A 15185-nucleotide genomic window follows, 5' to 3' on the forward strand; every position below is an offset into this window, starting at 1 on the left:
CCAGGGAGCCCCCTCATTCACAAGCCCTCTCCTGGGAGGCAAAACAGCCAGATCCAGCGGCCAGCTGCTCCCACATGCACAGTGGCCTGCGCATCCGTGCAGCTTGGTGGGTCATTTTACAGACGAGGAGACCAACGAGGTGTCAGGCTGCAGTCGGGTCCCCAAGGCGGTGCCTCCATCGCCAGTGTCAAGGCTGTGAGGAGGGAGCTGGGGCCCTCAGGAGGCAACGGGAGTGGAGGAGCTGGCGTGGGAGAGCCTGGAAGGGGCGGGAAAGGCACTTGGGCAGCTTGGAGCAGGCAGGAGCTGCCACCCGCTCTCTCTAAGCCGGCACTGCACGAAGCCACCGGCCTTACCTCCTGCAGGTGGAGCACGCACAGAGAGCTGCCTTCTGCTTCCAGGCTCGGGGTAAAATGACCTACTAAAGCCTCGCAGCGTATGGAGCAGCATCAGGACGCCAGACCAAATCCATCTGACTCCAGAGCCCTCTCCACAGAGCTGGGAGATAAAGGTATGAGTTATTCCCATTTTACAGGTGAGGAAACAATGGCCCAGAGAGTTTAAGTAACTTGTCCAGGATCACACAGCAAGAAAATAGAGACAGCCATACCACTCCTAGAATCTCCAGTGTCCTCACCTGCACCGCGAGTGTGGTGAGGACTGCCCAACTCGACATGTGAAACTCCCTCCCCACGACTGGCGCATGCTCCGAGCAGCATCCGTGTTAGAGCCTTCGCTTGGTCTCCTACAGATGTTTTGAAAGACATTTTATGTCCCTGATCATATTACATTCAGAAGACACAGCCAAAAGGATGTAGAGAAAATATCCTCAGATGGCTGGAGGTCTGGAAGATTCTCTTCCCAGGGACGCCAGTGCCTCTGATCACTGGGGCAAAACCCCCACCTGGATTGCTTGTTCAACCTGCTTCTGCGACATCACGTGGTCCTCGAAAATTTCTGGTTTGGGAGAACTGCCAGCGATGCCCCTAGAGACTTTTCAAACCTCTTTGCTAATTCCTCTTGCCAAGAGATGCTTGAGGGAAAAAATTAACATGAATAAAAGACAATTAAAAGAATCTACAGGCTGGGGTGGTGGCTTATGCCTGTAATCCCAGCACTTTGGGAGGCTGAGGCAGGGAGATGACCTGAGGTTGGGAGTTGGAGACCAGCCTGGCCAACATGGTGAAACCCCATCTCTACTTAAAATACACACACACACACACACACAAATTAGCCAGTTCTGGTGGCTCATGCCCGTAATTCCAGCTACTTTGGAAGCTGAGTCAGGAGAATCACTTGAACCTAGGAGGTGGAGGTTGCAGTGAGTCGAGATCACGCCGCTGCACTCCAGCCTGGGCAACAAGAGCAAAACTCTGTCTCAAAAATAAATAAATAAGTCTACAGTCCAATTTAGTGGTGACTAAATGACAATTTTTTTGTTATCCACGTTGTAGCTGCTGATGTCTGTGGTCAGAAGTAAATTCAGGAGTTGGCCGAAGGAACTGCCACATGTGAACCCCGGTGGCTGTGGAGGTGCCCTGGAACATTCGCCAGCTTCCCCTGCTGTCGGCTTAGATGGCCGCCACTTGTCTTGCTTTTATTTATTTATTTTATTTATTTATTTTTGAGACGGAGTTTCGCTCTTGTTACCCAGGCTGGAGTGCAATGGCGCGATCTCGGCTCACCGCAACCTCCGCCTCCTGGGTTCAGGCAATTCTCCTGCCTCAGCCTCCTGAGTAGCACGCGCCACCATGCCCAGCTACTTTTTTTTGTATTTTTAGTAGAGACGAGGTTTCACCATGTTGACCAGGATGGTCCTGATCTCTTGACCTCGTGATCCACCCGCCTCAGCCTCCCAAAGTGCTGGGATTACAGGCGTGAGCCACCGCGCCCGGCCCTTTTCTTGCTTTTATAAATAACACCAGTTTAAACACCTTTGTACTTGGAGCGCTTTTCTTTGAGTTGTCACCTCAGGATAGATGCCCAGGAGTGGGAGTTCTCATGCAGCTCCTGCCAGAGATTTCTGGCCGCTGCAGCAGTGTGGGAGTAGAGTTCACAATCACAGCCTGGTGTGTGCTGGGTTTCATAACAGACACCAGGTGTAACACGATACACAGGATTGTCCTAATTTGCATTTCTTTAGGCCTATCCCAGAGTTCTTAATAGACTCTCTAAGAAACACCAGGGTTTCCTGGAAAGGAAAGTGTGGATTAAGGACAAGTATTCTATTTGATTTAAAAAAAAAAAAAGAGCCAGGCACAGTGGCCAACACCTGTAATCCCAGCATTTTGGGAGGCTGAGGCAGCTCAAGTGATCCTCCTGCCTCAGTCTCCTGTGTCGTTCTGACCACAGGATTGCATTGTGCATTTGGAATTCTTTTATTGTGAATATAATACGCCTTAAATAGCATAAAACTTGAATGTTCAGCTGATTTTTTTTTTTTTTTTGAGACAGGGTCTCACTCTGTTGCCCAGGCTGTAATGCAGTGGTGTGATCTCGGCTCACTGCAACCTCTGCCTCCCGGGTTCAAACAATTCTCCTGCCTCAGCCTCCCAAGTAGCTGGGACTACAGGTGTCTGCCACCACGCCCAGGTAATCTTTGTATTTTCAGTAGAGATGGGTTTTTGCCATGTTGGCCAGGCTGGTCTCAAACTCCTACCTCAGGTAATCTACCTGCCTGGTCTGGCTGATTAAACTATCATGAAGCAAATGCCTGGTATGAACCCCACCAGGCAGAGAATAGAACACTGGCAGCACCCCCAGAAGGCCCCCACCATGTCCCTCTCCAAGTGCCACCTCTTCCCTCTATCCCAAAGTATGTGCTATTCTGATTCTAATCCCACAGTTTAGTTTTAAGAGACAGAGTCTTGGCTGGGCCTGGTGGCTCATGCCTGTAATCCCAGCACTTTGGGAGGCCGAGGCAGGTAGATTACTTGAGTTGACGAGTTGGAGACCAGCCTCGGCAACATAGTGAAATCCTATCTGTCTCTACTAAAAATATAAAAATGCTGGGCGCGGTGGCTCACGCCTGTAATCCCAGCACTTTCAGAGGCCGAGGCGGGTGGATCACGAGGTCAAGAGATCAAGACCATCCTGGTCAACATGGTGAAACCCCGTCTCTACTAAACATACAAAAAATTAGCTGGGCACAGTGGCGCGTGCCTGTAATCCCAGCTACTCATGAGGCTGAGGCAGGAGAATTGCCTGAACCCAGGAGGCGGAGGTTGCGGTGAGCCGAGATCGCGCCATTGCACTCCAGCCTGGGTAACAAGAGCGAAACTCCATCTCAAAAAAAATAAAATAAAATAAAATAAAAAATAAAAATAAAAATATAAAAATTAGCTAGGTGTGGTGGCGGGCGCCTTTAGTCCCAGCTACTCAGGAGGCCAAAGTGGGAGAAAAGCTTGAACCCAGAGGGTTGCAGTGAGGTGAGGTCACACCACTGCACTCCAGCCTGGGCGATAAGCAAGACTGAACAAAAAAAGAAAGAGAAAGAAAGAAAAGAGAGAGAAAGAAAAAAGGAAGGAAGGAAGGAAGGAAAGAGAGAAGGAAAAAGTGAGATAGTGTCTCGCTTTGTTGCCCAGGCTAATCTAGAACTCCTGGCCTCAGGTGATCCTCTGGCCTTGGCCTCCCAAAGCACTGAGATTACAGCTGTGAGCCACTGTGCCTGGCCCTAGTTTAAGTTTTTGTTTTTGTTTTTTTTTTTTTGAGATGGAGTCTCACTCTGTTACCCGGGCTGGAGTGTGGTGGTGTGATCTCGGCTCACTGCAACTTCTGCCTCCTGGGTTTACACGATTCTCCTGCCTCAGCCTCCCAAGTAGCTGGGATTACAAGCACCTGCCACTACACCCAACTAATTAAAAAAAATTTTTTTTTTTTTGAGATGGAGTCTCGTACTGTTGCCCTGGCTAGAGTGCAATGGCACAATCTTGGCTCACTGCAACCTCTGCTTCCCAGGCTCATGCGATTCTCCTGCCTCAGCCTCCCGAGTGGTTGGGATTGCAGGCACACACCACCACACTCGGCTAAATTTTTGTAATTTTTTTTAGTAGAGAGGGGGTTTCACTACGTTGGCCGGACTGGTGTCGAACTCCTGACCTTGTGATCTGCTGGTCTCAGCTTCCCAAAGTGCTAGGATTACAGGCTTGACCACTGTGCGTGGCCTTTTTTTTTTTGTATTTTTAGTAGAAACGGGGTTTCACCATGTTGGCCAGTTCTCAAACTCCAGAACTAGTGATTCGCCCACCTCAGCCTCCTAAAGTGCTGAGATTACAGGCGTGAGCCACCGTGACTGGTTTAGTTTAGTTTTTTTAAACAGCTGTCATATAGTTTTGCCTGTTTTCTTTTTTTTTTTTTTTTTTTTTTTTTTTGAGACGGAGTTTCGCTCTTGATACCCAGGCTGGAGCGCAATGGCGCGATCTCGGCTCACCGCAATCTCCGCCTCCTGGGTTCAGGCAATTCTCCTGCCTCAGCCTCCTGAGTAGCTGGGATTACAGGCACGCGCCACCGTGCCCAGCTAATTTTTTGTATTAGTAGAGACGGGGTTTCACCATGTTGACCAAGATGGTCTCGATCTCTTGACCTCGTGATCCACCCGCCTCGGCCTCCCAAAGTGCTGGGATTACAGGCTTGAGCCACCGCGCCCGGCCTCTTTTTTTTTTTTTTGAGGCAAAGTCTTACTCTGTCACCAGGCTGGAGTGCAGTGGTGTGATCTCAGCTCACTGCAACCTCTGTCTCCCAAGTTTAAGCAATTCTCCTGCCTCAGCCTCCCAAGTAGCTGGGACTGCAGGCATGTGCTACCACGCTTACCTAATTTTTGTATTTTTAGTAGAGATGGGGTTTCACCATGTTGGCCAGGATGATCTCCGTCTCTTGACCTTGTGATCTGCCTACCTTGGCTTCCCAAAGTGCTGGGATTACAGGCGTGAGCCACCGTACCCAACCGCCTGTTTTTTAATTTTTATTTATTTGAGATGGAGTCTCGCTCTGTTGCCCAGGCTGGAGTGCAATGGCGCAATCTCGTCTCACTGCAATCTCCACCTCCTGGGTTCAAGTAATTCTCCTGCCTCAGGCTCCTCAGTAGCTGGGATTACAGGTGCCCGCCACCATGGCCAGCTAATTTTTGTATTTTTAGTAGAGACGGGGTTTCACCATGTTGGTCAGGCTGATCTCGAACTTCTGACCTTGTGATCTGCCCACCTTAGCCTCCCAAAGTGCTGGGATTACAGGCTTGAGCCACCACGCCTGGCCTGTCTTACCTGTTTTAAATTTTTATGTGTGGAGTTGTGCTTGTGTCTGGCTGCTTCGTGTTTGTGAAATTCACGCATGTTCCTTCATATACCTTCAGTTTCTTCGTTTCCACTGCTTACTACATAGTACTTTGTTACATAAATACACCACAGTTGTCTATTCTACTGTTGAAAAGACTCGCAGGTTGTTTTTGGTTTTGGTGTTCAGGATATGCTGCGTTTGCATCTTTTGTGCCCACTGTGGCCTACACACATCTGGCAGGTCTGTACCAAGAGGGCAAGTGTTGGGTTTGCTTCTCTTCTCTTTCACTCGTTTTGTGTGTGTGTGTGTGTGTGTGTGTGTGTGTGTGTGTGTGTTTTAGACAAGGTCTCTCTCACCCAGGCTGGAGTATACTGGTGTGATCTCAGCTTACTGCAGCTTCGATCTCCTGGGCTTTGTGATCCTCCCACCTCAGCCTCCGTGTGGTGGCGCAGGCCTTATAATCTCAGCTACTTGGGAGGCAGAGGCGGGAGAATCGCTTGAACCTGGGAGTTGGAGGTTGCAGTGAGCCGAGATCCAGTCACTGCACTCCAGCCTGTGAGACAGAGCGAGACTCCGTCTCAAAAAAAAAAAAAAAAAAATCTAGCTGGTTGATGGCACTGTTCAGTTCAACTATGTTCTTCCTAATTTTCTGCCTGCTGCATCTGTCAATTACTGATATGAGGTGTTGAAGCACCAGTGAATGAATGTCTTTCTTCTTTCTATTCTCTTTTGCCTTACATAGCTGATGCTTTGCTGTAGGCACATACACTAACTGAAGATTTTCGTATCTTATTTTGTTTGTTTTGAGACAATCTCACTGTGTCACCCAAGCTGGAGTGCGGTGGCGCGATCTGGGCTCACTGCAGCCTCTGCCTCCTGGGTTCAAGTGATTCTCCTGCCTCAGCCTCCCAAGTAGCTGAGATTACAGGCATGTGCCACCACACCTGGCTAATTTTTGTGATTTTAGTAGAGACGGGGTTTCACCATGTTGGTCAGGCTGGTCTCAAACTCCTGACCTCAGGTGATCTGCCCACCTCCTCCGCCTTCCAAAGTGCTGGGATTACAGGTGTGAGCCACTGTGTCTGGCAATTTTTATATCTTCTTAGAGAATTGACCCCTCTACCATCATGTAATGCCACTCTTTATTCTTGGCAATTTTCCTTCCTTTGAATTTGCTTTGTCTGAAATATAGCTACTCCAAGTTTCTTTTTTTTTTGTTTTCCCAAGATGGGGGTCTTGCTCTGTCACCCAGGTTGGAGTGCAGTGGCGCTATCTCAGCTCACCACAACCTCTGCCTCCCGGGTTCAAGCAATTCTCCTGCCTCAGCTTCCTGAGTAGCTGGGATTACAGATGCCTGCCACCACACCCGGCTAATTTTTGTATTTTTAGTAGAGACGGGGGTTCGCCGTGGTGGCCAGGCTGGTCTCGAACTCCCGAGCTTATGATCCACCCACCTCGGCCTCCCAAAGTGCTGGGATTACAGGCGTGAGCCACTGTGCCCGGCCCTTCCAAGTTTCTTGTAATTATCTTCATGGTGTATCTTTCTCTAGCCCCTAACTTTTAGTCTATGTCTGTATAAAGTGGGTTTTTACTTTTTAAAAGTAAAACCTTTTAAAATGTGGGTTTCGCTAGGCTCGGTGGCTCATATCTGTAATTCCAGCACTTTGGGAGGCCAAGGTGGGCAGATCACCTGAGGTCGGGAGTTTGAGACCAGCCTGACCAACATGGAGAAATCCTGTCTCTATAAAAATACAAAATTAGCTGGGTGTGGTGGTGCATGCCTGTAATCCCAGCTACTTGGGAGGCTGAGGGAGGAGAATCGTTTGAATCCGGGAGGTGGAGATTGCAGTGAGCCGAGATCGTGCCATTGCACTCCAGCCTGGGCAACAAGAGCAAAACTCCGTCTCAAAAATAAAAAATGTGGGTTTCTTGCAGACAATGTCTATAGTTGGGTCTTGCTTTTAAAAGTCCACCCTGACAGTCTTTTATTTAGGCCATTGACTTAGCGATGAATGAAACAGCTTCATCTTTACTCTTGTTACTGTTTTCATCATTCTTTGTTCCTATTTTTGTCTTGCATTTTGGGGGGCAGGTGGTTAATTATGGGGAAAAAGCTATGTGTGGATTTTGAGCATCCAAAAGGGGAGATTGTAGCGGCCTTTTGCATTTCTCTGGCTGCTTCCTATTTTTGGGAAATTTCCTATTGTGTGCATTTTTCACACAAACAGTGCAGTATTAATGCACCGTTTTCCACTGAAGAAATTAAATTGAGCCCTCCTCCTCTTCACTCTCCCGGCACTCCTAGGCAGACCTTTGGGCCTTGATCAGATGATGATTAATGTATTTATAGCAGTGGGGTAGTGGCACTGTTCTGCTGCAACTGGAAGACAATTTTCTTCAAGAAAGCAGATTCTGTCCTTTAGAAATCCTGCTTGTCTTCAGTCTGGGTTCAAATCTTAGCTGGTATTATTAACTAATTCACTTGTGATACTTCAAATAGCTTCCTGTAACTATCACAAATAATGACATTTTGTGACGTCATTGAATTAGAAAAATCTAGAGATGTATCCCACGTTGTCACTAGCTGTGCTATATTGATTAAATCACTTCACTTTTTTTTTTTTTTTTTGGAGGGGATGGTTTGCTCTTGTTGCCCAGGCTGGTGTGCAACGGCGCGATCTCAGCGCACCGCAACCTCTGCCTCCCGGGTTCTAAGCGATTCTCCTGCCTCAGCCTTCCTAGTAGCTGGGATTACAGGCATGCACCACTATGCTTGGCTAATTTTGTATTTTTAGTAGAGATGGGTTTCTCCATGTTGGTCAGGCTGGTTTGGAGCTCTGAACCTCAGATGATTTGCCTGCCTTGGCCTCCTAAAGTGCTGAGATTACAAGCGTGAACCACCGTGCCTGCCCTCCACCCCTTTTTTTTGAGCAGGAGTTTCACTCTTGTTGCCCAGGCTGGAGTGCAAAGGTGTGATCTCAGCTCACTGCAACCTCCACCTCTCGGGTTCAAAGGATTTTCCTGCCTCAGCTTCCTGAGTAGCTGGGATTATAGGCACCCGCCCCCACAGCCAGCTATTTTTTGTATTTTTAGTAGAGACAGGGTTCCACCATGCTCACCAGGCTGGTCTTGAACTCCTGACCTCAGGTGATCCACTGCCCTGGCCTCCCCAAGTGCTGGGATTACAGGCACGAGACACTGTGGCAGGCCAAATTACTTCACTTCTGAGCTTCGGTCTTCATCTTTTAAACTGAGATAATGTAATGTACAGGAAAGCAACTAGCTCATAGTAGGTGCTGGTTGGCAAATGAATCAAACTTGGGATCTTCCTTTTGGTTTCCCAAGGTGTTTCTTTCATTAGACTGTGAATGGCTACGAGGGAAGTGGCAGGAGTCCCTTGCAATGTTTTGCTACACAGTGAGCACCGACTGATGCTCACCAATCAGCACCTGGTCCACAGGTGTTGAGTACTGATATCATCATGGACTAATCCCTGTGACACCAGTCCTACAAGTAACACATGTATTCCATGGGAAGGGAGCCTTGCTGTTCATACTTTATCCCCAGAGCCTAGAAGAATGCATGGCCTACACAGAAGGCACTCCAAATGTAAATATAATGTTGGGGTGTGGCAGGGCACTGTACTAGTCTTATTTGCAATTCAGCCCAGTAATACTGATCACAAGGAGCTGTGAAAACAAAATGAAAAATGCACATGAAAATACCATTTCCTCTCTTTAGTGACATTCAGAACTCAATGTATGAGTTTCCACCTTTCTTGTTCATTTATCCTTTTCATTCAGAATCCAACACAAATGGATTTAAAAATTGCTGGAAAAAACATGACAAGGGTCCTTTCTATGTACACATGGAATTTCCTTGCCACTAACACAGTGCTAAATTTATTTGGTTAGAATCAACGTACCTTAAACACTTAAGTGAACTTTCCAATGCTCATGATATTGAATGAGTTTGTTAAATTACATAAACATGCCGGGCATGGTGACTCACGCCTGTGATCCCAGCACTTTGGGAAGCAAAGACAGGTGGATCACTTGAGATCAGGAGTTCGAGACCAGCCTAACCAACATGGTGAAACCCAGTCTCTACTAAAAATATAAAAAAGGTAGCTGGGCATGGTGGCGTGCACCTGTAATTCCAGTTACTCAGGAGGCTAAGGCAGGAGAATCACTTGAACCCTCAGGAGGCGGAGGTTGCAGTGAGCTGAGATTGCACCATGCACTCCAGCCTAGGTGACAGAGCAAGACTGTCTCAAAAAAAAAAAAAAAAAAATTACATAAACATAACTCTTCAGAGTATGAATCAATAGCAACAAAGTGTGGAATGGAATTTGGAAAAATAAAGAGTTGTGTTAGAAAAAAGGAGGGGAAGGATGACTTGAGCCCAGGAGGTTGAGGCTGCAGTGAGCTATGATCACACCACTGCACCCTAACTTGGGCAGCAGAGATGCTGTCTCAAAAAATAGTGAAAGAAAAAAAATGCCCCAGGCCAGGTTCAGTGACTGTCTCTACTAAAAAAAAAAAAGAAAAAAATATATATGAAAAACAGCTGGGCAGGGCATGGTGGCATGCACCTGTAATCCCAGCTACTCAGGAGGCTGAGGCAGGGTAATTGCTTGAACCAGGGAGGTGAAGGTTACAGTGAGCCGAGATCGCGCCAATGCACTCCAGCCTGGGTGACAGAGCGAGACTCTAACTCGAAAAAAAAAAGCCCCAACAAATGTCCCCATCCTTATAGAGATAAAATCAGGGAATAAGAAATTGTCACCACTGGAGACCAACACGAGATCCTCTGAGGCAGTGGGAATTTTACTGGTTGGGTTGATCACCTTGTCATGATGACACAAGAAAGGGCCCAGAAAAAGGTTTGGGAAACTCTCCAGAAACTGAGTGAGGTTCCTGTCTGGCTGCCTAGTCTGTTTTTGAAATTCCACGTTTTCAAAACTGAACTAATTTTCTGCTTCATCTTCCCCATCCCTTAGATGACGTTTCATCATCTTACAACTGACTCTGATAGCTCCTTTGCCGGGACATCTGCCAAGTCTTGCTGGGTCTTGTCTCTTCTGCTCCCTCCTATCACGGCCTTTGATCATGCATTCCCCGTATCATGTGGGATTGCATGCCCTGAACTGCTGCGTTCCCTGCATCCAATCCTTCACATTGCTGTCAGGTCCAGAAGCATAACCCTCCTCCCTGCACCCTCCTAGTCAAATACTTACAATGTTCCCCAGTGCTTACAGGACAAAGGTCAAATTCCTCTTCCTGGTGTCTATGGCCCTCTATGACACAATCCATTTTGTTAAACTTCTCTAAATCTCCACTATCAAACTCCACGTTCCCTGGGCACAGTGCCTTGTGCTTTCCCAACTCCATGGCTTTGCTCACAGATTTTTTTTTCAGTAGGAATGTTTCCCACCCCACATCCCCAAAAGGTTCAGCAGCTTAAGTGCTCTCTGATCCGAGATGAAGTTCTGACTCTGTTCTCTGAACATCTGCTTTGCCTTCATCATTAGCAACCAGATCACAAACTCCAGGAGAGCAAGAGACACTCTGCCTTTGTATTTCCAGTGCATTAAAAAAATTTGGTCTATAGGAGGCAATGGAACAGTTCAAGTGAATCTCCTTTCCCAAGCTTTTGCTCCAGCATGTAATGAAAGCCCTCAAGCTTCCTCCCTGCTTTGATGCCCCTCAACAGTTCCTCAAGGGCCGAGACCAGATTGGAACCACTGTATTTCTGGTGCCTCCTAGAGAGCTAGGCCAAACAAGCAATGCAATACTTAGGACAAAAGTAATCCAGGTCAGGCGTGGTGGCTCATGCCTGTAATCCCAGCACTTTTGGAGGCCGAGGCGGGTGGATCACCTGAAGTCAGAAGCTGGAGACCAGACTGACCAGTTTGATGAAACCCCATCTCTACTAAAAATACAAAAATTAGCTGGGTATGGTGGCACGCACCTATAATCCCAGTTACTTAGGAGGCTGAGACAGGAGAACTGCTTGAACCCCAGAGGTGGAGGTTGCAGTGAGCTGAGACTGCACCATTACACTCCAACCTGGGCAACAAGAGTGAAACTGTCTCAGGAAAAACACTACCACCACATTTTTCCCCCCTGGTTTTTGATTAGTTCAGATCTTAAGGTGATGAGCTCATGACACCAGATTCATGGTCATTTCAACAAATAGTGCAGAAGAACTGTATATTCATGAAGAACTTGTTTGGTAATGCTCCAAGTTTCCAAACTGATTAATTCCTCATCAGCCTGGCCATAAGTTTGAGAAAGAATGATAAATTCCTGGGAAATTTGCTTTTATTCTGTTGGGTGAGAAAAATCCTTTAGGAATGTGTTGGTTCCCTAAGATGGGTGATCCCAAGGAACAAAACCATCATGACACATTAACTTTCCTTTTTTTTGAGGAGTCTGGCTCTGTCACCAGGCTGGAGTACAGTGGCACAATCTTGTCTCACTGCAACCTCCGCCTCCTGGGTTCAAGTGATTTTCTTGCCACAGCCTGAGTAGCTGGGATTACAGGCACACACCACCTGTAACACATGCCTGGCTAATTTTTGTATTTTTATTAGAGATGGGGTTTCATCATGTTGGTCAGGCTGGTCTCGAACTTCTGACCTTGTGATCCACCTGCCTTGGCCTCTCAAAGTGCTGAAATTACAGGCGTGAGCTAGCACGCCTGGCCTACACATGAACTTTTTATGCTAAGAAAAGACATATCAAGATATATCAGAAAGTACAACTTCAATTCAAGCACCATGAAATTTTGTCAAGCAAAAATAGTCTTTATTCAAATTTAATGGAAACAGGGGTCACTATACTTTGCAAGACGGGGAAAAATAAAATTAAAAAAAATTCTTTTCTTTTCTTTTTTAATATAAAACAATATAATCACAATACCAGAATATGGAACTCTACAGTTTATTTCCTATGGGTTACTGCAGGTATCAATTTTCCTCGACTGTGCTATTCACAACTTTGTTAAGTCCAAAAATATGAAACCAAAGTGGTAGGAAACTTAAGACTTAGCACTTTCACTAAATGGCATACATCGAAGGGCATCAATTCAAGAGCAAAAATGGTTGAACTCACCATACCTACCTATGTGGTCATTCCAGCCTTAGAGCCGTCCAGGTTACTGAGCTCCCTGTAGGAAAGGCCAGGCCTGAAAGCCAAGGCGTTTTGGATATTCTACTGTGGGCCATGAGTAAAAGGGGATTTTGAAAAGAGAATTTTTTTTTTTTTTTTTTCAGTCGAGCAGGAAGGCCTGGTGCCAGGAGGCTTTACTGAGAGGAAGCACTTAGATTTAACAATTATAGACACACCATTAGGGGAGTTAAAAATGTACAGCAGTGACATGTTTTACTCCAATCACTTGTGCTACGGCTACCAAACATGTACAAAAGACTCCTCGGGTAGTTCCAGCTGTGGTCATAGCCAGTTAGGACCTTGAGTGGGACCTAGATCTAGATCGGGAGGGTGATCTGGAAGCAGACCTGGATCGAGACTTGGACCGAGATCGGGTTTTTGAAGCTGACTTTGATCTGGAGCGTGATTCTGATGGAAGGTTTGGCTTCGATTTGGAATTGGATCTCGACCTGGACCGGGTCTCCTGATTGGTGCCAGCATTCTCACTCTCCCCTCGGCCTTCCCTCTGGCTGGATTCAGACTTGGCATGGTCCCGCTCCTTTGAAACAGAGCGGGACGGCGATCTGGACTGCGAGCGGTCAGTGTCTTCCTTCTTCTTCTTTTTGCTGCTGCCCGTCTTGCTGTCTCGCTTGCTGCCTCGCTTTCTGCTCCTCTCACTCTTGCTGTGGCTGCGGCTGCGGCTGCGGCTGTGGCTCTCCTCCCTGCTTCTCTTCCTGCCCTTCCTCTTGTCCTTGCTCTTGCTGTGGCTCCTACTCCGGCTCCTGCTACCCCCTTTGCTCCTGCTCCGGCTCCGGCTCTGGCGGAGGCTCTTCTCCTGGCCCCTGCCCTCCTCCTGGCTCCTGCCCCTGCTCATACTCCCTCGCTTCTCCTCCTCCACTCTCCTCTCCTGACTCCTGCTCCGACTTTTGCTCTTACTTTTATGCCTGCTAGGACTCCGGCTCTTAGGTTTCCCAGCATTGTCATTGTTTTGGATCTTCTCTTCAGCTTGGTCTTTGCTTTTGCTTCGGCTCTTGCCAACGCTGCGACTGCGGCTGCGGCTCTTGTCCTTACTGGGGCTCCTGCTTTTCTCCTTCTTGCTCCGGCTCCGACTCTGGCTTCGGCTCCGGCTCTTGCTCCGGGAGTGGGAGCCCGACCTGAGGAGACATGGGACAATATTTGAGTCACATGTGACTTCATGCTGATCTGGAGATAAAAAGACCAAAGGACCTATGTGTAGAGTTACACCCCCCCATATAAGGCATGGATGGCACCAACTAAGGATTTCTTTTCTTTCTTTTTTTTTTTTTTTGAGACGGAGTTTCACTCTTGTTACCCAGGCTGGAGTGCAATGGCGCGATCTCGGCTCACCGCAACCTCCGCCTCCCGGGTTCAGGCAATTCTCCTGCCTCAGCCTCCTGAGTAGCTGGGATTACAGGCACGCGCCACCATGCCCAGCTAATTTTTTGTATTTTCAGTAGAGATGGGGTTTCACCGTGTTGACCAGGATGGTCTCGATCTCTTGACCTCGTGATCCACCCGCCTCGGCCTCCCAAAGTGCTGGGATTACAGGCGTGAGCCACCGCGCCCGGCCCAGGATTTCTTTTTGAACTCCCACAATGCCAATCAGAAGCTGGAAAAACTGGCTGAGCATGGGGCTCACACCTGCAATCCCAGCACTTTGGGAGACCGAGGTGGGAGGATCACAAGGTCAGGAGTTTGAGATCAGCCTGGGCAACATGGTGAAACCCCGTCTCTACTAAATAAAAAAAATTAGCCGGGTGTGGTGATGTGTGCCTGTAATCCCACCTATTCAGAGGCTGAGGCAGGAGAATCTCTTCAATCCAGGAGGCAGAGGTTGCAGTGAGCTGAGATTGCACCACTGAACTCCAGCCTGTAATATCAGCACTTTGGGAGACCGAGGCAGGTGGATCACCTGAAGAAGGGAGTTTGAGACAAGCCTGACCAACGTGGTGAAACCCTGCCTCTACTAAAAATAAAAAAAATTAGCCGAGGGTAGTGGTGGCTGCCTGTAATCCGAAGCTACCTGGGAGGCGGAAGCTGCAGTAAGCCGATATTGTGCCATTGCACTCCAGCCTAGGTGACAGAGTAAGATTCCATCTCAAAAACAACCAAAGCTGGAAAAGCAGGAGTGAAGGAATGAAGGAAGACTGGTCACATGATTAAAATCTAAGTCAGGCTGGGCACAGTGGGTCATGTCTGTAATTGCAGTAGTCTTAGAGGACTATCTGAGGTCACGAGTTCACCTCCCAGGTTTAAGTGATTCTCTCATTTCAGCCTCCTGAGTAGCTGGGACTACAGGCATCTGCCACCACGCCCAGCTAAATTTTGTATTTTTTATTAGAGACAGGGTTTTTCCATGTTGGTCAGGTTAGTCTCGAACTCCCACCCTCAGGTGATCTGCCCACCTTGGTCTCCCAAAGTACTGGGATTACGGGTGTGAGCCACCATGTCCAGCTGAGGTCACAAGTTTAAGATCAGCCTGGGCAACACAGTGATATCCTGTCTCCACAAAAAATTTAAAAATTAGGCCGGGCATGGTGGCTCACGCCTATAATCCCAGCACTTTGGGAGGCCGAGGTGGGTGGATCATCTGAGGTCAGGAGTTCGAAACCACCCTGACCAACAAGGTGAAACCCCATCTTTAAAAAAAAAAAAAAAAAAAAAATTAAAAAATCAGTTGGGTGTGGTGGTATGTGCCTATAGTCCCAACTACTTGGGAGGCTGAGGTGGAGCCTTGCTTGA

General features: G+C 47.7%; 1 protein-coding gene across 1 annotated transcript in view; it reads right to left on the minus strand.

Annotated features, from left to right (window-relative positions):
* Window positions 1-12058: 12058 nt before the first annotated feature.
* Window positions 12059-15185, minus strand: part of SRSF4 (serine and arginine rich splicing factor 4) — a 34774-nt gene continuing 31647 nt past the window's right edge. Inside the window, exon 6 of the mRNA XM_012439910.2 lies at window positions 12059-13576. Coding sequence (XP_012295333.1) covers window positions 12736-13576 — 841 coding nt within the window. The 3' untranslated portion in view covers window positions 12059-12735. The remainder of the gene's footprint in view (window positions 13577-15185) is intronic.

The sequence above is a fragment of the Aotus nancymaae genome, unplaced genomic scaffold, assembly GCF_030222135.1.
Source record: "Aotus nancymaae isolate 86718 unplaced genomic scaffold, 86718_ANA_hifiasm-v0.15.2.pri h1tg000053l, whole genome shotgun sequence".
NCBI lineage: Eukaryota > Metazoa > Chordata > Mammalia > Primates > Aotidae > Aotus > Aotus nancymaae.